Source organism: Zootoca vivipara, chromosome 11 (assembly GCF_965207765.1).
Source record: "Zootoca vivipara chromosome 11, rZooViv2.hap1.1, whole genome shotgun sequence".
Classification (NCBI taxonomy): domain Eukaryota; kingdom Metazoa; phylum Chordata; class Lepidosauria; order Squamata; family Lacertidae; genus Zootoca; species Zootoca vivipara.
Window position 1 is genome coordinate 7,227,189 of NC_142594.1, and position 24,118 is coordinate 7,251,306.

Sequence of the window (24,118 nt, forward strand, 5' to 3'; positions counted from 1 at the left end):
AAATACGCAGTGAAAAATGTTCAGTGAATCATTCACATTTCTGGTAATCTTACCTAGCACTGTTAAAAGTTGTAGTGATTCATTAGAACTTTCAAAGATAATTTAATTCATTGGCCAACAAAATGAACTGTTTCTGTATCTTATGGCTTTATTATGGTCAATGACCAGTAATTATTATTACAGAAGGATCAAACCTATTGGTAAATAAACTATACTTTCTATTCTAACAACAAATAACAGTGAACAATAAATTGCTGCTACTAACAGTAAGTGATGCTTTTAACTTGTTACCTTCCCCAACTTGCTGCCCCCTTAATGTTCTGGACTACAACTCCCATCAACTCCAGCCAGCATAGCCATTCTGATATCAGTTGTTGAGCACTGCAGGAGGAAAATGAGGAAGGTCTCACTAAGCCATAGTTTGGCTTACCAATGTTGTGAGAACCAGCTCACAGAGACAAGGCATGCTGCAATAACACCAGCAACAGTAATGCCACCAAATTTCCAGATACGTATGAAATCCACTGCACCTTTACATCGCTCGCAGCACATCCCTCTCTGCTTTATGACCAGAGCACACTCCTTAGAAAGCACTGGGCACTTCTCTCGCTTGCATGTCACTTCCTTGTTCTGTGGAGAGGAAAAGAGAAGAGCAAAATAAGAGCATCAGTCTCCATTTTCTCCCAATAAGGTAGTACACCATGAAGTCAGATTTGGAAAATCTTCCCTCTGTTCCATAAGGAATCTTTGGGATACAGAGAGGACATCATACCCCTTTTTCTTACAAACAGAGATGCTTTCCCTCTTGCGACACAAATGCATCAGCAGGGAGTTGAAAAAATGGGGAGAAAGGGGGAGTGGTGGCAACTTTAGAAAGGATACTGAACCTCGATAAAGTTATGCCAAAGGAAACATGTGACTCGTTTCGTCCAATGTTACTTTTTGGTATACTGTAGAAATGATAATATTTGTGTAAACTATAGCTGGGACTTTAGAATACCTGGCATTGGACTTCCTTGTGCGAACAAAAATATTTAGCCACGACTATTCAACAGGTTTGCATAGCAGAGTTAGTTTTAAAAAATGAAAGTCTGAATTTCCAAACCAAATAAAGACAAAGATGGCTTCAATGAACTTCTTTCTTTCTAACAAACAATAAAACTGCAAACCAAAGACACAATCCAGGGAACACAGGCAGCGGTAATGCTGAAAGGAAGGGAAAAGTTCTTTGAATAAATACCTGGTCAAATAAACATTATGCCCTTTCAAGTCTCATTGGTTTAAATTAGGAGTGACTAAGCTTTTTCAGACTGGGGGGGGGGTGCACATTTGCTGTTGACCAACCCTCCCAGGGCCAAATGCTAGAAACAGCCATGGACAAGTGAAGGCAAGAGCCACTCTAGCTTATGTGATCACTCTGCACATTCTTTACAGCCTAGCACTATGGTGGCAGAGACATGGCTCTCTCAGATCTTCGGGGATTGGAAGAGAAAAGAGAGCTAATTTTCTACTCATCACAGCACTGGGCTGGGGAAGGAAGGTGATGGGAATTAAGATACCCTAAGCCCCCTGATGAACTGGCTTCTCCTTCCACTTGCACACCACCACTGCAAGCAGGTCAGGGCACTACAGAAACAGAAAGGAGTGTGCCCATTCTCATTTTTAATTTTGAGTTTTAATTTCGCCTGAATTGTGCCCCTTACATTACAAAAAAATAATAATTTAATCTAATAACTGATCTCAAACTGTCAGAACAAGACCTGATCCAAGGCTCTATGGCTGCAACAGTGTAAGAGCCTCTTCCTCCTGTGATTCAGCTTGCTTCTAGTGAGGAAAACTGAGTGAAGGCAGTAATACTGGTAATAAATAACAAAACTGATGGGTGACAATCTTCTGATCTTCAAGCATCTCCTACCACTCTGCCCCACCCTAGCCTTGCACCTTTTTTTTTTAAGAAATAACATTTTACTACTGGAAATTCCTTCCTTAAACACGGCAAAAGGGGGGGCGGGGGTCCTCTGCATAAAGCCCCACCTATAATTACTGGTTTGGTCCATTACATGACACAGAAGCTCATTTGCCAGATGGCACTGTCCACTTAGCAGATCATATGGCATAATTAGAGACCCCCAAAAGGAGGGGGAAATCAAAGGGGAAGGAAGAATGTCAATCATAAAATTAAGTCATGAAGAGGCTCTGAGCTTCATTGTTTCCTAAGGCCCAAGCCAAGGTACTTTTAAAGGATAGCTCAAAGTCTTTACTATAAGTGAGGAGATTCGGGCTTTTAAAAGGCGGGGGTGTATCTTCCCAACTATCATACGCCATCTTATTCCTTCTGCAGTAAGTGCAGACAATGTTTTGCTATAAGCTATGATTCATTATTCCCTCGCCAAGCCAAATCTGCAATTATTTCAACTGCAGTGACTATAAAGTATGAGCAGGAAGAATTTGAGTTCTCAAGCAGAGGATCAGCTGCTGTCAGAATACTGTCTATTGTCAGAATGATTCAGTCCTGTGTTATTCTGGCTCTTTTACACTAGTATACAATTGCAAACACTTAGTCATAAATCTGGGTTACGTGGAATCCAGCTCATCAATACAGCTCCCCTGCACTTCTGAATTGGCTCAATGCAAGCACAGTGCACATTTAGGAAACTGGCTAAGTAATGTCAGGGCCAAATTTTGTCTTTTAACAGGGCACCATTTAAGAAAGAGGGGCGGAGAGATTTTTCAATGTAAGCAAAGATTCATAGCAAGCTTCAAGTAATATTCAAACTTAAAAGGCAGGAAAGCTGCCTATGTTAAGGGATGTGTTCAGTTTTATTTTTTAAAAACCTAACCAAGTTATCAACACACATTTAAGAGTCACTATTATTATTATTATTAATTACGGTAAATTTCTGTACTGCCCTTCCTCAAATCACAGGGATTTCAAGCACATGCCCATTTGCTTATTCATCAAGAACGAGCTAATTTGGGGTGCTTCCACAATGGAGCCATTTGGTGCTGAGGCACGGATTTTCCACAATGAGCAGGTAGTGGAACTAAAGCAGAAGCTCCATGCAGCAATAAAGAACATAAGGACCTAAGAAGAGGCCTGCAGGATCAGAACAAGGCCCATCTAGTTCAGCATTCTGTTCTCCCAGTGGCTAACCAGACGCTCGCAGGAAATCCACAACCAATACCTGAATGCTACATCCCTGTCCTCATCTGCAATTCCCAGCAACTAATATTCTAGAATCATAGAATTGTAGAGTAGGACGGTACCCCGAGGGTCATCTAGTCCTACCCCCTTGAATGCAAGAAGACCAACTACATGACAGGTGGCTATCCAACCTCTGCTTAAAAGCCTCCAAGGAAGGAGAGTCCACCACCTCTTGTTGGGAGTCTGTCCCACTGTCAAACAGCTCTTACTGTTAGAAAGTTCTTCCTGATGTTTAGTTTGAATCTCTTTTCTTGGAACTTGAAGCCATTGGTTCAGATTCTAGCATCTGGAACAGGAGAAAACAAGCTTGCTCCATCCTTCATGTGATAGCCCTTTAGCTATTTGAAGATGGCTACCATAACTCCTCTCAGCCTCCTCTTTTCTAGACTAAACATACCCAATTCCCTCAACCATTACTCATAAGGCTCAGTTTCCAGACCCCTGATGATCCTGGTCGTCCTCCTCTGCACAAGTTCCAGCTTGTTCATATCCTTCCTACGGTACATTGTGACGCCCAGAAATGAATACAGTACTCCAGGAGTGGTCTGACCAATGCAGAATACAGTGGAACACTAGACTTCTGTTGATCCAGCCTAGAATGGCATTTGCTACTTTTGCTGCAGCGTCACAGTTGACTCATGTTAAGCTTGTAGTCTACTAAGACCTCTAAAGCTTTTTTACATCTACTACTGGCAAGCCAGGTGCCCCCCATCTTATATTGGTGCAGCTGGTTCTTCCTGCCTGAGTGCAGAACCTGACATTTATCCCTACTGAAATTCATTTTGCTAGTTTTGGCCCAGTTCTCCAATCTGTTGTCATACTGAATCCAAATTCTGTCTGCAGCAGCATTGTCTACCCCTCCATTTTGGTGTCACCTGCAAATTTGATGAGCATCCCTTCAAGACCTTCATCCAAGTCCTTTATAAAGATGTTGAAGAACAACGAGCCCAGGACAGAACCCTGTATCACCCCACTTGCCACTTTTCTCCTAGGATGTCGATGAATGAGTCAACCAGCTACAAAGCCACCTAACACTTTTCTCGTCTAGACGGAGCATACCCATCATGTCTAGTATCCACTGATAGCCTTATCCTCCACATATTTTTCTAATCCTGTATTGTGGGAGCAAATTCCATAGTTCAGGGGTTCCCAACAAAATTTTCTCGAGGACCCCTCATCGAGCCGCTATTGTGACAAGGACCCCCATTAATTCCTAATCCTAAATTTAAAAAGTGAGAGCCAAATTAAGAGTCTTTTTATAAGAGTCCACGGAGGAGGGAGGGCAATGGAGAAGACAGGGTACCTGCGCAGTAGTGCACAAATGAAGCCGACACGCGCAAAGCATCTTGGGGAGGTGAGTGTTAGTAGAATGTGTGCGCTGCCTCTTTGCAAAACAGTAGTGTTTGTAAAGCGCCACCTAACGGCATACAGCAGAACTACTGCCTCATCTAATTCTAGTTTTGCGCTAGACTCTGCTCATGCAGGAAGCGGCCAAAACAAAAAATCTGTTATCATACGAAATATATTTAATATATTTTTTATTCTAATAGCATCTTGCGGACCGCTCTGGCATAGCTCGCGGACCCCTGGGGGTCCCCGGACCACCTGTTGGGAACCACTGCCATAGTTTAACCATGCATTGTGTGAAGAGGTATTTGCCTTCGCCTGACCTGAATCATTTAGCAATTCCCTTCTGTACCCTGAAATAGAAGCACTACCATGAAAACAAAACACAGGATGCCCCCACAACTGTTCACTTAGAATTGCTATATTAAAAACTCATATTGGGGGGGGGGAGACCCAAGCCTTCTCCTTTGTCTCATTCTCTCACTTTAATATCCATGCAATTGTTCTACTCCCTCATCTCCTCTTTCAAGTCTCTTCTCACCACCTACTTCTTTTGCAAATCAATTCCCAGTCCAGCCTAAGCCCTAATTATGCATCCACTACTACCTGGGTGTCACCCCACCTCACCCCATGGCCAACCCACACTCCCTCCCTCCAGGTTACAAGTGAATTTTTCAGTCGCTTCAATTAACTGAAACATCCAGCACAAGGAAATTGTCCTGTGTAGCTCAAAAGTTTACACACAACATTGTGGTCTTAACAAATGTACTATTTTACCATTCCTTTCTGGCCAAAAGGATATGTCAAAGTTCCAAACGTAATGGAGCATTTTTTTATAATAGAGGTAAAAAGCAAAACAAAAAAAACTGTCTGCCTGATGAAGAGGTCTATACAGGTCGAAAACCTGCATGATTCTCCGCCAGCACACAGTTGGCTCAAGGAAGATATTGCATTACCTATTCTATACTTCAAAAGATCTGCTGAATATTCATCTCTTAAAACAAGCATGTGTAATTCCACTGAAACCTTTGGAGTTGTGCCTGCTTTCTGCTCCAGCTAGATATGACCCTTAAACCATTCCAGAATATTCCTTTGAAAAGTGTTATGGTCTAACATGATTCATACCATGTAGGCTATATCTTCAGAAATGTCATGAACAGTAAAACTTGATGTGGAGGAAAAGGACATTTCTCTGTATATCATTCCACCCCCTCCCCTTTTCTATCTTGCCCCTCAGATTAAGCAGAGTTGGTAAATCATTGTTTAGTCTATTGTAGTCTACTGTTGTAAAAGGCAGGTCTCCGAGGCCCTGTATGGATTGTAAGGAAAGAAGATAAAACCTCATCAAACAAGGAACAATTCTCTTGCTTTTTTTTTAATCCGCCTCCCAAAATTTCACTCTTAAGTGGTGCCACTAGTCTAGTAAAATCCGTCTTGTTCTTTGTAGGGGACGAGAGGGGGAGTAGAGTAACTAGGTCAAATAAGCCTTAACCGGGAACTCTGTTGCTTCCAGTTGTTTCTTTAACCATAAAGTGCATCATTTCAATACTTTCCTCCAGCCATCAACTCAAAGCAAAAAAGGGCCAAAAATAAAGAAAAGCCAATAGAGCCAAAACTCTTTATACATTGTCTACTGTGTGCTTCAGAAGCTGCTGAAAGCTCACAGATCTGTCGATAATGCTCCTTCAAAGGAAGGAGGGGGGGAACCCCATCTGACTGCAACTTTCGGAAGCCAACTTTTTTATAAGGCAAGGAGGAGAGGGTTTTCTCCCTCTTTTGTCATTAAAAAAATAAAGGACAGCAGTGTACTTTTGGCATCAGTGAGTACAGAAGAGACATATTGCTCATAAATATATAAACCATTTTATAAATCATAAAGCTAGGAGTCAGGCAAAATCCATAATAGGATCCCAAGATTCATAATAAATAATATGTAATTACAGTCATGCACAACAGTTATTTTAAACAGATGGTTTACAGATTCACATCTGGGTGTTTTTTAAATTTAGTTTTCATGCATAAACACCGGGAGAGATGATAAATATTAGACCATGGATGGTTCTTTGAAAAAGAAACCTCAGGACACTGGGAGGAAGATCTCCCTCTGAAGTTTACAGTTGCTGTGCATGGTATAGTAGTGGGTTCCTGAGAAGCTCCCGCTCACTTCATTGTGGCTTGTGCAAGAGAACTTCCCTGATGATTCTGCAGAGTACAGTCAGGATGAGGTGGGAAGTGGTGGGTGGGAGAGTAAGATAGTGTTTCTAAAACCAATGCAGAGTGACAATTGATGCATTACACTATGATTACTTGGCAGGACTTATCCTAGAATCTCAGACTTGCCTGAAAATAAGGAATTTGGGGTTACTTGGAAGAGTCAATTGGATAATTCTATCTACTAGAGGCCTACATCTAGAGAGATCTTCAAATCAATACCACCTCACCCCATGCCACCTTCTTATTGTTTCCATCCTTATCTCTGTAAATTACCTTTTTAGTTACTTCCTCTCTGCTTTCCTAGAGTCCTCCTGTTTCTCCAGCTTGTTTTCTCATCCAACCCTTCTACTTATCTTTCCCTTAAAGCCCCCACTTCTGAGAATACTGCAAATACTTTCAGCCACTTCTCTCAGGTATTAGGAACTTCATTTCTCTTGAGTTGCCCTCATTCCTGGCCTCATTTCACATAGTTTCTCAACTTCTCCAGCATTCTTGCTGTTGTCAGTCCCTCCCCCCTTACATATTCCACCTAGCACACACACCTATCCTTGAGCCCTGTGCAAGGTTTCAGTCAACCAAATTAATCTTCCAATTTGTCCACAGAAGCTGCATTGTTTTGTCAACTACCTATCACTAAGCTCTCCCTCTCAGCAATTAAAATGTTTAAGAACATTCCATAGTCTCACAGCAGCCCAGCCAATGGCTGAGAGGATCAGAACAATCTCTTCTGTAAAATTAGCAAAAGAGCTACCATTTTCAGAGATAAGGAGTGTGAAAGAGCTCCCATAGACAGCTAGGGAACAAAATGCACATCTGTGCTTTGTTCACAAATATACATTCCTTCCCCAACCAGGTCCATATCAATGAATAAACGTCATCTCCAACTCCTCGAAAGATTCCATCAACGGTGTCTCTGAAAATTTTTACACATCACTTGGGAAGACAGGCAAACTAATACTAGTGTACTGGAAGAAGCAAAGATCACCAGTGTTGAAGCAATGATTCTTCAACATCAACTTCGTTAGGACTGGTCATGTCATGCGGATGCCTGATTATCGTCTTCCAAAGCAACTACTCTATTCCGAACTTAAAAATGGAAAGCGTAATGCTGGTGGTCAACAAAATAAGTTTAAAGACTGTTTCAAGGCAAAACTTTAAAAAAAATGTGGTACAAACACTTGCCTACGAGTGCTCCAATTGGAGAACAGCCTTTACCAAAGGTGTCATGGGCTTTGAAGACGCTCGAACTCAGGACGCAAAGGAGAAATGTGCTAAGAGGAAGGCACGCTTGGCAAATCCACACCGTGATCAACTCCCGCCCAGAAAGCAATGCCCCCACTGTGGAAGGATGCCCTACACAAGTAAATAAGTTTATTCATGAATACTTATGGTGTGAAGGTTACACATACCCCCTTAGTTCTGCTGACACCCCTTTCTTACATAAAGCAGGTTTTTATATCTCTGCCTATTTGTAGCCCATTCACTTTGTTACCCAGGAGGCCCTGAGATATAAGCTCATTTCTATCCACAGAGCTTCCTTCTTTGCTTAATTTCTTGGTTATGCTAGAGTACAGCTCTAGGATGTGAGAGATGCAACCTAGTAACAAACTTTGACATACATAATGATCAAGAGAGATCTGATCACTTCATTAGAAGCCCATTTCTTTTACCTATCATGAATTACTGGACTTGTTAATCAAAGTTTGTGTCAACTCATTCACAAGGCAGACAAACCAAACAGAGGCTGACTTTAGCGTTGCCTGTTCTGCAATCTTGCCTCACCAATAATTTATTCATCCCCAAAGCGTGGCCTATATTTTACCTAGCATCAAAGAGCTCTGTGTATAAAAGGCCCATTATAATGACAAATCATATCAGGAATAAAAAAAAATATATCCTTAACTCATATGGTATAGTAAAATAAAATGCCAACATGAAAAGTTTTTTTTAATCGAAAATGTTTGGCAAAGACCTGGAACAGGATCTGTTCCAAACCACAGTTTTGGGTCAGCTGCCAAAATTCCAACAGGATTCCCTATTGCGTCTCAGCTAAAAGAAAGAAAAAAGAAACTATCAACCACTCTTAAGAATTGCTTTCTTCAACAGGCATGTGGCTTGGAACAGGAGCTGTGCTTTCTTTTGGGAATGTGAGGAGCACTCTAGAATAACTTGACTTGCTGTGTTCTGAGCCTAAAGTTTGATTATAAGGTGTAGAGGGAAAACAGCCTGTACAACTAGCACAGATGCTAATTCTCAAGATGCTAATTTCACTTCCAGTGTTACATTCCAGCTGTGTTTTCTTATTCTTCTTGTTTTGAAAAGATGTTTTCAACAGCCTTGTATTGTATTTTCAGTGTCATGCAGCTTTTCAAAATATTTCTCCTGTGCCACTTCAATAAATCTGGAAAATACATAATCTACCCTTTGTTACATATGCTCAAAATTCTGGATAGCATTGAAGATCTCATTGGGTCATTTCACATGGGTATGTTTTCTAAAGAGCACAAGAGTAATCATCATGCTCACACACTGCACATGAAGCATTTTGTACAAGCCTAGGCTTATATCATTTATTGTATTTGCTAATCTACTATTATTGAGACTTGCTAGTTGCTTGCTACCCAAAGGTCTCTAAGCAATTTACAGCATGTTAGATGTATACATTTGTACCTGAATGTACAAATACGAATGGGTGGGTGGATAACTCTCTGTTCAGCCTAAACATCTTTGCCTCAGGACCTGCCCAAGTTATCCATGAGGTCCTGCTTCATGTTGTTGTAACCACCTGAAGGCACGTCAAGTGGTGAAGAAAAATATCACTTTTCAGAAATGGTGCTCTTCTTGTGAAACTCCTTGCATAGTGAAGTCAACTTTGCCATGGTACCAGCCCCATGCTGAATCGTGCTGACGAATCTTTCTTTTAAAGTAAATTACGTGAATACTCGTTCCGACATAGCATTTGCTATACGTGCATCTCAGCTGGAGCCATTCCCAAAGCACTGCTACATCCATGCCAAAACTGGCCCTGAATCTTGCAGGTTGAAAGGACCACACTGCCCAGAGCAGCAGGGCATTGTTGATACTAAGTATGGATGGTGTTACGGATCTGGCTACGAGGGGTTTCTGCCAACATCTATTACTCCCTTTGGCATTCCACCCTGACCCAAAGGAGACATTAATCAAAGCAAAGGTTTGAGCTTGCACAAAGACCTACATAATTTACACTGCAAATTTTCATCCTGCCACCAAGTTATATAAGAAGTTCACACCACTCCCTAAAGGCCAAACAATCACTTTCTGTGGTGTGCCTGATGCTTAAACAAATTTTATCCTGTACTCAGCTGCACACCTGAGTCTTTCAGTTTGTAGGATACTGCCCTTGTGCTACAGAAATAAATGTGTGTGCTTGTACTGGTGTAAAAATAACAGAGAGAGAAAGGCGGGGGGGGGGGACACTATATCCCCATTTAAATACAATAGTTTGATGGGATAGGAGTCCACTATATTAAACATATGTTTTGCTCTGTTTCCCTAATTGCCACTGCTTTCCCCTCATTCACCTCAATGGATCAAAGCAGTTTATGCTTTAAGCAGTTTCACTCACAATAAAAACTTGGGGTTGGATAAAAAAAAACCTTAAAAAATAAATTAATAAGCATATGTATTCTTATTTTATTTTTATTTATTAAATTTGTATACCACCCAATACCCGCAGGTCTCCACATAACATCACAATACAAAAACACCAAATACAGAATAAAAACAAAAACAACCCGATAACCCCCCCCCCCCAGTTTTAAAGGGCATTGGAAGCCAATCAGCCAAAGGCCTGGTTGAAAAGGAAAGTTTTTGCCTGTCGCCTAAAGGTGTATAATGAAGGCGCCAGCCAAACCTCCCTAGGGAGAGCAGTCCACAAATGGGAGGCCGCTGCAGAAAAGGCCCGTTCTCGTGTTGCCACCCTCTAGACCTCTAATGGAGGAGGCATACGAAGCAGGGCCTCAGAAGATGATTTCAGGGTCTGGCTGGGTTCATATGGAAAGAGGCGGTCCTTGAGATATATATGTAGATATATGCATGTATCCTCTCACATGCAAAACAATTCAAAAGCAGTTGCAAATAGCCTTCCCAGGGAGGCTTGCCTAGCACCTTCCTTGTAGCCTTTCTGATGCCAAGTGAAGGTCATTCTGCCCAGGCTTTTCAATTCACTTTGATAACATGAGCCTCAGTTTTGTTTTTAAAACCTTTTTTTTTTAATTTTTGGGATGTTAGCAGCTTCTGTTTTGTTATACTTACAGAGTTCTTCCATTAAAAAAAAAACTACTTTCTGTTTTGCTTTGATTGTAAGTCATCCAGACAATGTTACGTTATGGGGCAGCAAACAAATGTCAACAAAAAATCGTTTGAGCACCAAGGTGAAAGTATGTTACCACTGACACCATCCGGTAAATACTTGTTGAAGCCACACCTCCAGGAGGCTACTTTTGCCTCTGCCAGAGGACAGCTTGAAAGACCATGGAAACTATTTTATTAAATACTATAGCAAATAGAACAACAACAAAACAAATAACAAACCCCATCTATTCAAGGCACCAAGGGTAAGTAGATACATTCGGGGGGTGGGGTGGAGAGAAGGCATAAAATATAGCTATCATTGCCACCAGCCATAGACTCATGCTGTCTAAATTTCTGCTGCTGCTGAAGACATTTATATATAAATATATGTAGTACTGTATAAATATATAAATATATAATTTATAGATAGATAGATATATAGAGAGAGGTAGACACGCATATGTGATTTTTTAATAAAACAACAACAATGCCAGGTAGCATAGAAAGTTTCTCTTTTCCCTGCAGGAGTCTGATACTGTGCTTAATCTTTACAGAAATCGAAATCAAGCAAACATTCCTTAGCCAGGCAACTGCATCCAAACCATTTCCATCTTTGTATTATTCAATGCCCAGCTGCAATGAGAAGAAAGTTTATGAATTCTTTAAATTAAAATTTATAATTTGGTCCCTTAAATAAATATAATGACCAAAGCTCTGCTGACAAAAATAATAGTTTCTCTTGTATTTTTTTAAAGTTCCTGGTGAACAGTTAGTCAGAATCTTTGCACCTCTGCCTCCATAGCATTGGTGGGCAATAGAGCCAATTTTTTTATTCTGTAGGTGGGAGACTGCTGTTATAAGACAATGGCCTAATTGACAGCAGCATTAGTTTTTTTTAAATACTGGGCATCAATAGCATGTTCATTTCTTACATGTGGTATCTCATGTAATATTCAAAAGCCTCCTAATGCACCGACTACCAATTAGTTTCCAAGTCCAATTCAAAGTGCTGGTTTTGACTTATAACATCTTAAGCAGCTCAGAACCGCAATACCTCCAGGACTGCCACTCCCCATATGACCCAACTTGGACCGTGTGATCATCATTGGAGGCCCTTCTTCATTTGCCTTCTCCATGAGAGGCCCAGAATGTAGCAGCACAAGAGTGGGTGGCTCCATTTGTGTAATATGCTCTCCCTAGGGAGGCTTGTCTGGCGCCTTCCTTGCATATCTCTAGGTACCAGGCAAAAACATTCATTTTCTCCCAAGCCTTTGGCTAATTGAATGATCTATGACCTTTTAAACTGGGGGAGGGGTATTGTTTTGGTTTGTTACTACGGAATGTATTTTTGTGTTTTTATATCATAAACCGCCCTGTGATCCTTGGATTAAGGGCGGTATAGAAATTTAATAAATGAATAATGAATAATAGGGTCTGCAATATGTCGCTGTAGGATGACATATGCCTAGTCAGGATGCATATTATCAGTCATCATTGCATTTAGAAAACAAGCTAATTTAGAGGAAAAAGAAGAATTATAGTAGTTTAACAGAGTACAGTAATGGGTCTGTGTGTCCCAGCTTGTTGCCTATGTCGATTTAGGAAATACCGTAATTCTGGACATTGAGATTAATAGTGTGGCAAATGTGGGACTCGATGGTCTCAGATTTATTTTTTTATTTTTTTAATGGGCTAGTAATCCATCTGAACCTAGTGCCTAGTGCCTTCTCATAGCCTGTTGAATCTCTTCTTCTGAAATATTTTTATTTAATGTATTTTTTGGTGTCTCATTGATAGGATTTATAGCAGCTTCAGTTAAATACATATCTATATGATTCTTGTTGGGCTTTACTGAGCTGTACAAATTTGCGTAATACTCTACAAACATAGCATTAATCTTGGACTAATCATATGCGATAGTCCCATCCTTTTCTGACAAGTAATGAATTTTATTAACTGTCTGTTTCTCTTTTAATTCATGTGGAAGAGTTTGGAGTGCTTATTGCTTGCCTCATGGTGCTTCTGATTAACACACAACAGAGATTTAGCAATCTTATATGAGCCCAGTGCTTCTAGTTCCTTCCGTTTATTATCTAAAAGTCTTAAAAAACTTTGAGGAGCCAGAGCATTTGTGTTTTATTTCCAGGGATTCAATCTCTTGTAAGAGACCTTGCCTAATTGAATCACTCCGCCTTTTATACGTAGCAGATTCCACAATGCCTTTGCCCCTCACTGTTGCTTTTATAGCATCCCAGATTGTGGTGAAGCTCATTCTTGGGGATATATTTATATCAAAACACTCCTTTAGGGCTTCTGAAATGGATTCTACTGAGAGTTGTTTCAAAAGTAGTACTGGATCTAAATGCCACACTGGAAGAAATAGACCTTTAGTTTTAATTTGCAATCTCACCTCTACCATAAAATGTTCTGTATAAAGGATAACTATTCACCCATGTGAGTTCCTAGCCGGGCAGAGATTAGTACATAACCCAGCTGAAAATATAACTAATAACTCAGAAAAATATATGTGAATAAGTCTCTGACCTTCTGATTCACATGTCTCCATGCATCAACCAAATGTTAAAGGAGTATTGCCTTGCTAGGCTCCCACTGGGACAAAGGAATTTTTATGCAGTGCTTTGCTGCATATTACAAAATTAAGATCTTCTGCTATTATCAATTGCCCTCTAGTAAATTTAATTAAATTATGAAGGCTTTTGTCTAAAAAAAAAATAGTATTGATTTGAGTATTTTATTTGAAACCTGTTAAAACAGTCTGCTAATAGACCAGGATGTTCTGAGGTCAAGGTACTGTACACATACTACAAAGGTTGGATTGCTTTTATATTACTTTGACAGCAATGGTTTCCCCCAAAGATTCTTGAAAAAAATGTTGTTTGGTGAGTATGTTGAGACTTTTCTGGACCCTAATATCCACTGCAAAACAACAGTATCCGCTGTTCCACAGAAAGAGGGAATGGTTGCTGAAGCAGCTTTGTGTGGAAACAATCGGGAGCTCCCTTTCAAAGTAAAGGGTGGCACTGTGGTCTAAGCCACAGAGCCTAGGGCTTGCCGATCAGAAGGTCGGTGGTTCGAATCCCTGCAATGGGGAGAGCTCCTGTTGCTCGGTCCCTGCTCCTGCCAACCTAGCAGTTCAAAAGCACATCAGAGTGCAAGTAGATAAACAGGTACCGCTCCGGCAGGAAGGTAAATGGCGTTTCCGTGCGCTGCTCTGGATCGCCAGAAGTGGCTTAGTCATGCTGGCCACATTACCCGGAAGCTGTATGCCGGCTCCCTTGGCCAGTAAAGCGAGATGAGCGCCGCAACCACAGAGGCGTCCGTGACTGGACCTAATGGTCAGGGGTCCCTTTACTGGGGTCTGTACCACTGGTGTTGAGTGCAAAGAAAAAGTGTTTGCAGTCCTACAGTGAAAAGTAACAAGATGTTCTCCTAAATACAACAACTGAATTTCTCTAGGATGCCTGTGTTTTCTCAACAAAAGAAAATTGCTGAGTTCTTTGAATAGTTCCACGAAGTTTTACCCTACCTAATGCTTCACCTAATGATAACCTTTTTCATAGCCTTTTTCATTCCGTCACTGCTTCCACTGCAGCTGCCTTGTGATTTTCTTCTCTCTCTCTTTCTCCATCTCTCCTACATATCAAAGGTCTGCTCAGACGGTCTTTACACTGGAGATTTGGGCCATGACAAATATTACCTTGTTGGGCTTCCTTGTGGCCAGAGCCTGCACTAAAAACTCTGAACAAAGCGGCCCTTGAAGCTGTTCAGTTTCAAAAGGGTTTACAAAGCCCACTGGGCCTCCCAGCTTATTTTGCAACAAGTCATATCCCATGAAGAAACTCACTTCTGTATAACACAAAAACAGAGTTAGATTAAAGAAGAAGGAAGAAAGAAAGAAAAATCCCCTGCTGATCTGTCTGGCCAGAATCATGTCTTCTACCGCTCATATCCTTTAAAGAAATGATCTTCTAGAGATATATGACCCTAATACATCACCAAACTCCAGTGTTCTCATGATACTCTATTCTTAAAAATATGACAGATGACAGAAGAAGCAACAGGGAATGCTTTTCTTTCCATGTGTGTGTGTCTGTGTGTGTGTTATCCACAATTTTAAAATGCAAAGGGCAGGTATGTGTTACAGTGTCTTTTTTTTGGGTCCAGGGCATTATTTTCTTCAGAACTTTTTTCTCCCCCTTCTGACCTTGAAATACTGAAACGTTTTAGTGAGTTATAAATTATACCGCAGATTTCACAAGGAAAAACATGTCAAGGAGGTTCTTTGTTGCCTTTGCATAAAATTGTGAACCTCTGCCCAAAGAGCTTGAAAAGCAACAGCAAAATAAAAATAGTAGCCCAAAGAAAGTAGCAGCAATCTGTTTTCTATTACAAAATTATCTAAACAAGGAGGCCTCCAGAAACTGCTGCCTTAAAGTACTTGCAGCTAGAATAAGAGCTGACCCTGGCTTTATTTTCTTACTGTGATCTTGTCTGTGCTACGTATTAGCAAATATTACAAAGGAGAGAAAACAGCTTAGGCAGACCTGTGTAAACAAAGTTGTAAAAGTGGTATGTCAGTATTCCTGGGGGGAAAAACAAAACAAGGTCCATGCAGGTCTGCCAAAAAGCTACCTTTTTAGGCAATATACTACAACTTTAAGGCTGACCTAATTTCCTAAAGCCACTGGGTCAAATCTATCACTTCTATATTGCACTTCCATTCAAATAACGGGCATCACACCCTTACTTCACTAATGAAGACCAATGAATGTTGGTAGCAATTATGATAAACATGATAACCCTCTAACATTATTAACATATTTAAACATAAGTATTCTCTACAGCCTTCAGAAAAGGCAACCAGAAAACTCCTTAATACATGGTCGAATTTTATTTGTCTTACTTTTGGGATTTTCAGATGGTGATAGGCATGTACCCATTTCCCACTCTCCAGCAATTTTTTCAAGAGAGCTCTGTTGGTACTCTCACAATTGCACTGCAGACCTAGCCCTATTTCACTGCCATGACATATATATATATATATATCAGTTCGCTTTCATTATTTAGCTGTGGATTACAGAGTAACGCCAATACCGAGGGGCACTGCCTGTGCAAAAGTTCCCATGCGTACCAATGCTCGCAATTGGCGGCTTCAAGTCATGCTGATGGTTTATGTCAAATACGAGTGCCTTTAATTAGCCCAGTTACCCCAGTAAGAGTAAAATGCAGCTGCAATTGCTACTGCCTTTTGAGAAACTGGCTTCATTCTGGAAATAAAAGCCCATTGCAGAATGATGCTGTGTTGCCCTGCAGCGTGTCCATTTGACAACAGATGCAGGCAGTTCCAGCAACATTGTGGGTGTGCGTATGCCAAAATTGCAAGCACCACTTCCTTCTGCACTCATCTGGGGAATGTGCAGGAAAGAAAAGGAGTAATTAAGGGCAGGGTTTTCAAACATATACAGTGGAGCCTCGAATTACGGACGTAATCCGTCCCAGAGGCATGTCTGCAACTCGAAGCATTCGCATCCAGAAGCGCCATGTCTGTGTGCGGTGCGATTAAGCGCTTCTGCACATGTGGAGAATCCGGAAGTAACCCGTTATGGTACTTCCGGGTTGCTGTGGGATGCAGCTTGAAAAGACGTAACCCAAAGCGGACGTAACATGAGGTATGTCTGTATAAGGTAACCACACTCTCCCTTGTGGACAGCAGGATCTAGAATCAACTAGATGGAAAACAACATGCTAAGGACAAGCAAACTATTCTTGGGGGGGGGGGGGACCTTATATTTTTGTGCTACATACGGGTTGGTGTGTATGAAGCCAGAGCCAGAGTCATAGAATCATAGAGTTGGAAGAGACCACAAGGGCCATCAAGTCCAACCCCCTGCCAAGCAGGAAACACCATCAAAGCATTCCTGACAGATGGCTGTCAAGCCTCCGCTTAAAGACCTCCAAAGAAGGAGACTCCACCACACTCCTTGGCAGCAAATTCCACTGTCAAACAGCTCTTACTGCCAGGAAGTTCTTCCTAATGTTTAGGTGGAATCTTCTTTCTTGTAGCTTGAATCCATTGCTCCGTGTCCGCTTCTCTGGAGCAGCAGAAAACAACCTTTCACCCTCCTCTATATGACATCCTTTTATATATTTGAACATGGCTATCATATCACCCCTTAACCCTCTCTTCTCCAGGCTAAACATACCCAGCTCCCTAAGCCGTTCCTCATAAGGCATCGTTTCCAGGCCTTTGACCATTTTGGTTGCCCTCTTCTGGACACGTTCCAGCTTGTCAGTATCCTTCTTGAACTGTGGTGCCCAGAACTGGACACAGTACTCCAGGTGAGGTCTGACCAGAGCAGAATACAGTGGTACTATTACTTCCCTTGATCTAGATGCTATACTCCTATTGATGCAGCACAGAATTGCATTGACTTTTTTAGCTGCTGCATCACACTGTTGACTCATGTCAAGTTTGTGGTCTACCAAGACTCCTAGATCCTTTTCACATGTACTGCTCTCAAGCCAGGTGTCACCCATCCTGTATTTGTGCCTTTCATTATTTTTTTTGCCCAAGTGTAGTACTTTACATTTCTCCCTGTTAAAATTCATCTTGTTTGCTTTAGCCCAGTTGTCTAATCTGTTAAGGCCATTTTGAAGTGTGATCCTGTCCTCTGGGGTATTAGCCACCCGTCCCAATTTGGTGTCATCTGCAAACTTGATCAGGATGCCCTCAAGCCCATCATCCACATCATTGATAAAGATGTTGAATAAGACTGGGCCCAAGACAGAACCCTGTGGCACCCCACTAGTCACTACTCTCCAGGATGAGGAGGAGCCATTGATGAGCACCCTTTGGGTTCGGTCAGTCAGCCAGTTACAAATCCACTGAATGGTAACATTGTCTAGCCCGCATTTTACCAGCTTCTTTACAAGAATATCATGGGGCACCTTGTCAAAGGCCTTGCTGAAATCAAGATAGGCTATATCCACAGCATTCCCTTCATCTACCAGGCTTGTAGCTCCTAGTCAACTATTATTGACCAGGAGCCCAGTCACTTGTGGGGTGTTCTGGCTGAGGTGATACAATAATTTGACCAGTCTTGAGTGCTAAGCATCTTGACTTTGGGGAACAGGGATCTGCTGCTCTGTCTTGGGCACCAAAATGGGGCAGCCTTGGCTTCCTCAGCCATCTCCACAGCCTTTAACTCCAGTGCCCTCATCAAGAAATCAGGATGGGGTCCTGGTTGCTCATACAGGGAGCTCCAGTTTGACCATTACCCAATTCCTATGGGTATGATTATTATCATATAAAAAAACCTTTTGAAGAGTTATTTTTGTAGCAATGTGCTACAACCAGAACTAACAAGGTTGCTTCCATCAGCTCATAGACCACATTCATTGCTACTGAATAATAAGTTACATAAACAGTTTTGTTCCCCGCAATGGGTTTACTTGTTGGAATAAATTTATTGCATTATGTCAGAGAAAATAATAATAATAAGATTTTGAAAAATCTTAACCCAGCAGGGCCAGAATGACATTAAAAAAACCAGCTCCTATTCCTACTTCTGCACTCCAGCACATAAAACGGATTAGGGAAAAGAGCAGAGTTTATTATCCTCAATAATAGTTGACTAGGAGCTATTCAACCAGATTGTGCTTTCTTTGCTCCCTTCTCATCCCCCACCGGCTCTGCTGGATATAACAAAAATACCTACTTTTGACAAGTGAGCAGAGCTGACATCACACACGAAGTGGCAGAGGCAGAGTGAAAAAGCTACATGCACAGCTCATCTGTCATTTTGACAAAGTGACTTCTGGTCACCAGTGGGACACTGTCAAAGACATCTGAATGGTTGGCCTCGACCACCAGCAATCCTTACAAGTCAAGAAGGGGCCTTGTGGGACTTGAAACACAACCTGCTTTGGAACTGGCTCTTGCAGTTACACCTCGTGATGGCTATAAAAGCTGTGTGATATATCAAGTGCCATTACGATCTCTGCAAGGAGGTTACTTTCCATAGCTAGTGACAGCAGATAGCATCTTGTTAATCCAACTAATCGTCCTCAAATGCCAGGAAACGGGATTATGCATGGCTGAAAAAATCCACACAGGAGGAAAGCCAGCTACAGATGTTTTCTCTGTTTGAAATGCCACATTCATTTGAAGAGAAGTGTACAATTCCAGGTCTGCGCTGAAATGGAATGTATAAAAGCAGGAATTCTTTGGGAAGTTTTAAGAGTGAGCAGACAACTGCACATATACGGAGTGTGATTGCCAGGTGTATTTTAAGTGTTTATAATTTGTGACAATAACCTTAAACCCTATAACCTAAACGCCGTGACACTGGGAGAGTTTATTGTGATTGTATCTGCCATAGTCCAATTCTTCCTGCAGTCTAGAACAGCATTCCAGGAAAGTTTCCCAAGCTGAACAATAAAAGGTAAGGTGACCCAAGACTCGTTGGGTCCAAGCGCTACAATGGGAACAGAAGATGACATCCACTGAGAGGCAAGCACTGATGGCTGACTGATGGGGTGGGGCTGTAGCTTATGGGTAGAGCACATGTCTTGCAAGCAAAAGCTCCCAGGTTTAACCCCTGGCACCTCTGTTATTACTGTGGTACTAGAGGTGTACCTAGGCTCCCTTGTGCCCTTGGCAAGGAGCTGAATCAGCACCACCAAAGCCCCCTGTCCACGGGCGCTCTGCCCCTCCAAACCAGGCACAATCTTGGCGCCCCCTGGGCCTGCTCCCTTGGTGGGGGCCAACCTGGGCAGCTCCTAGGTGTGCCCCTGTGTGGAACACCACTTTCTGAGACTCCAGGGAACCACTTCCACTCATGGTAGACAATGCTGGGCGAGATGGGCAAATAATGTGACTCAGTACAAAACAGCTTCAATGGGTGTGTTCAGCTGTATGGTAGAGTTTGTGGATCCTGTCCATCATAACAAAATCCAATGGTTAGTGACATTCAAATAACAACTTTCAAATTGCTAAATAGAAAAAAAATGTTTATTTCATGTATATGTGAAATTACATTTCACAGGATTAGGAATTAAAGAGCTAGGGGTGAAGAGGTGTTCAGCAGGCATTGACGTGACGTGATTAAATGAAGACTTATCTACAAATACAAGAAATCAATGGTTTGGACCCAAAATAGCAGGTGGTTTTTTCTCTTATTTCAAAGAGGCTTTTGCACTCTGTCCATCTGGTGGCAGAATTCCTCTGCCTTGAACTTCTGAATGATGGAAGACCCTCCAGATAACTTCTCAGGGAAGAGGCCCAAAAGGTTGAGTAGTTGGGGGTACCACTGGTAGATCGTGGGGTATGGGGTTGGATTCACACGAGAAAAAGGAAAAACATGTTAAGTGGGATGTGGGGTTGATAACCAAATTGTCAACTATTGTCCTGGGATCAGATCCAGCAATGCTTCTCTCTGCTCTACCCCTCCTTTTAAATAATAATAATAATAATAATAATAATAATAATAATAATAATAATAATAAGCCTACAAACAGAAAATAATAATAATAAGCCTACAAACAGTATATGTACTTGCTAAAAAGAAAGGGAAACATCCAAAGTTGAAGGACAGCATTGTTATTTTAATAACATTAAAATAAAAACACCAGAACAGTGGCAGTTTCTATAGTCTTGAAATACAAACATTTCATTCAAGTTATTTTTATTTTTATGGTGCCTTTTTAAGTTTAAACATGAATTCCTTTATGTATCCGCCTCCAGAATTGAATATTAAAACATTATGGGAAACTAAAAATAAGAGCCCCCCCCCTTTTAAAGAAAAATGACTATTTTTATATAGCAACATCAGCAGAATACCAGATACCCTGCAACTGAATTACAAGATCGTAATTTTTAAAAAGTCTATTAGCAACTCAATAGAAGAAACTTGAAAGCTTATAAAGGAATATGCACAGGTAACAGTATGCTTTTAAAACTGATTTTTGATATTGAACCTTCTCTTTAACAACACTGCTCTTATTGGCAATAAAGGGGGGAAATCCATTTCTTTCTTTAGCACAGACCCAGACCCACTTTGCATATAAAGCAGAAACATTCCAGAGACATTTTCAACCTAAATTAGACTTTCCCCATTTAGTTTATGGTATTTGGTGGGGCGCCCTTTACAAATTTTATTATTTATTCATTTTAACTATGTGTTTTTGTATTCAGATTTCTGGAACTCTTAATTATGCCAAAGCAAAGCCTTTGGCACTTTCCAGCTTACTCTAGTTGAAGTGCAGCACTGATGTACTAACACTACTACAGTATTGGTTCTCTTTTGGCAGAGTGACGTCAACATCTGTAATCAATGCAGACTTCCAAACATTGTATTAGTTCTCATTATGATCAATTAAATGTGAAATGCATTTGAAAAAATAGATTGTTCCCAGTTGTGAAATACTGCCCAGAGTGGCTGGAGGAACCCAGTCAGATGGGGTAGCAAGCAAGCAAACAAATATATGAATGAATGAATGATACAGGACGCAGGTGGCGCTGTGGTCTAAACCACCGAGCCTCTTGGGCTTGCCGATCGGAAGGTTGGTGGTTTGAATCCCCGCAACAGGATGAGCTTCTGTTGCTCTGTCCCAGCTTCTGCCAACCTAGCAGTTCAAAAGAAAAGTTTGGATTTGATGCCCCGCTTTATCACTACCCGAAGGAGTCTCAAAAGTGGCTAATATTCTCCTTTCCCTTCCTCCCCCACAACAAACCCTCTGTGAGGTGAGTGGGGCTGAGAGACTTCAAAGAAGTGTGACTAGCCCAAGGTCACCCAGCAGCTGCATATGGAGGAGTGGAGACGCAAACCCAGTTCCCCAGATTACGAGTCTACCGCTCTTAACCACTACATCACACTGGCACTGCAAGCACACCAGTACAAGTAGATAAACAGATACCACTGTGGGGGGTGTGTTTCTGTGCGCTCTGGCTTCTGTCACGGTGCTCTGTTGCACCAGAAGTGGTTTAGTCATGGATTGCCACAAGACCCAGAAAGCTGTCTGTGGACAAACACCGGCTCCCTCAGTCCTTTACCTTACCATTTTACCTATATAAATAATAAATTACTGTTATTATTACTGTATTTCTGTGTCATTTCTGTTAGTAACAAAATCCTTTTATGTTACAAGGACCATTTCTCAAAATTATTTCACTCCAGAAATCCATGTGTACTCTGATCTTCACATGAGAGTTCTGGGGATCTGGTGTCAAATCTGAGCTTGAAGTTCTGCAAGATAAATTTATGAGGCAGATATTGGGGCTTTCTCCTAGGACTCTGTTGGCTCACCTTAGAGCCCAATTGGGTCTCCTTTCGATAGCAGCCAGAATTAATCTAGCCTACTTTAAGATACTGGCATAGACTAAATGCCTTTGAGGATCATATCATCACCAAGCACAGAAGTGTCAAGATAAGCTTAAGGCTTACAGTCTCCAAAAGGATAAATATTTGTCCTATGCTTGTGTGGTCTTAGAAAGTGGATCTTGGACCATGACAGCAACCAAGGCAGAGCATCCATTATTGCTGCCCATTACTCTATTTGGTACCCTCAAAGCAAGGACAACCACTCAGGGCCCCATTACCTTGAGACACTGACCTTTCCATAATTACACAGGTCTTTGTTGAATTTAGGTTTCAACAGATGCCCTCAGCATCCATAGAGGGGACATACTTTGGAATAGAAGACATGGAATGGAAATGAATTTATGGATGTAACCAGGTTGAGGATATCATGCACTATTCGTTGATTTGTTCTCAGAGCGATCCCCCAGGAATGGATAGTTGAACTCTTAGCGGATAAATACCTACAGATTACACATCTGGTAGCCAAATTTGCTCTGGCACCTAAGCAGCTGTGCTCCAGTTAATGTTAATGCATTGTAGTTTCAAAATTTTATGCTGTGTAATTTTAAATTTATGTTGTGTGATTCTAATTGAATATCCTACTTTTTGCCCTGTGTTGTTCATTGTGAAGGCCTTTGGCTATATACAATAAATTGTTGTTTGAATTTCTGGCTGCAGTTAAGCACCTGAGGAAAGGGACTGAACTTTGTTTATTTTGCTTTCAACCAGAGAACCACCAGCATTCCGGTAATTTCTTCATCAGTTCTTCTTGCCCTGCAGCCACTGGGTCCGTTATAGAATGAAAGTAACAAGTAGAGCAGTTGGAAAACTTTTACATTCTTGATTGATTGATTTATGCATCCTTTTAATCATTAATTCGCACTTACTAATTTAGCACTGGTCAATATGACAATACAAAAACATGCTTCAGGAACCTCACTACTCTAAACATGATTTCTGTCTCGTGTACATTTGATGCATCTGTGAAAACATTTAAAAGTAACAGCATATGGTCCCATTTCTACTCTGGGACGCACTTACCAAATTCTGATCAAAACCTTTTTCAGCATGATGCCATAAAAGGTTACAGTTAACCACTGTGTAGGAGGGGAGGAGAAGAAAATTGATTGTACTTTACAGCAATAAAGGCATTTAAAGTGAGGGAAGATTAAATTCAGGTAGGCTCTTTTGGACAATGTACATCAACTCATGAAATTATATTGAATAAAACAGGTTTGAATGTACTGTTTGATGGTTTTCTTTTAATATGCACTATTCCACAACATTTCATCTGGCCCATATTATACCTTGATACAACAAAAATTGGATCCTGATGTACTAAGATATTGCTGTTTTCACCAAAGACATATGCCAAACAGTTGCCTTTAGACCAGACTGAGCATCACTTGCAAATAGGGTGTTGTGCAAAAGGCTTGTAACAGGTATGTAGAGAATTCAAGACAGCGGAGTGTGGGTGTTGATCAGCAATATTATTTATTTACTCATTTATTGATATTAGATGTGAGGAATGTTAGGTTTCCTTCACTACACCTCTTCGTTCTCTCAAGCTAGGTAGAACCCAATTCTTATAACACTGGGCTTCACATCATTTTTATAACTGCAAGGTCAAATTCTACAT

The 24,118-nt window shown here is 41.1% G+C and overlaps 1 protein-coding gene across 3 annotated transcripts in view; it reads right to left on the bottom strand.

Moving 5' to 3' along the window:
* BMPER (BMP binding endothelial regulator) overlaps positions 1 to 24,118 on the bottom strand; it is a 158,432-nt gene that overhangs the window by 123,706 nt on the left and 10,608 nt on the right. For 2 of the 3 annotated variants that reach the window (XM_035128736.3, XM_035128737.3), the window contains exon 3: positions 531 to 630. In XM_035128736.3, coding sequence (XP_034984627.3) covers positions 531 to 630 — 100 coding nt within the window. Of the gene's footprint in view, positions 1 to 291; positions 382 to 530; positions 631 to 24,118 lie in introns of all 3 variants that reach the window. The other variant, XM_088653429.1, reaches the window with a different exon arrangement.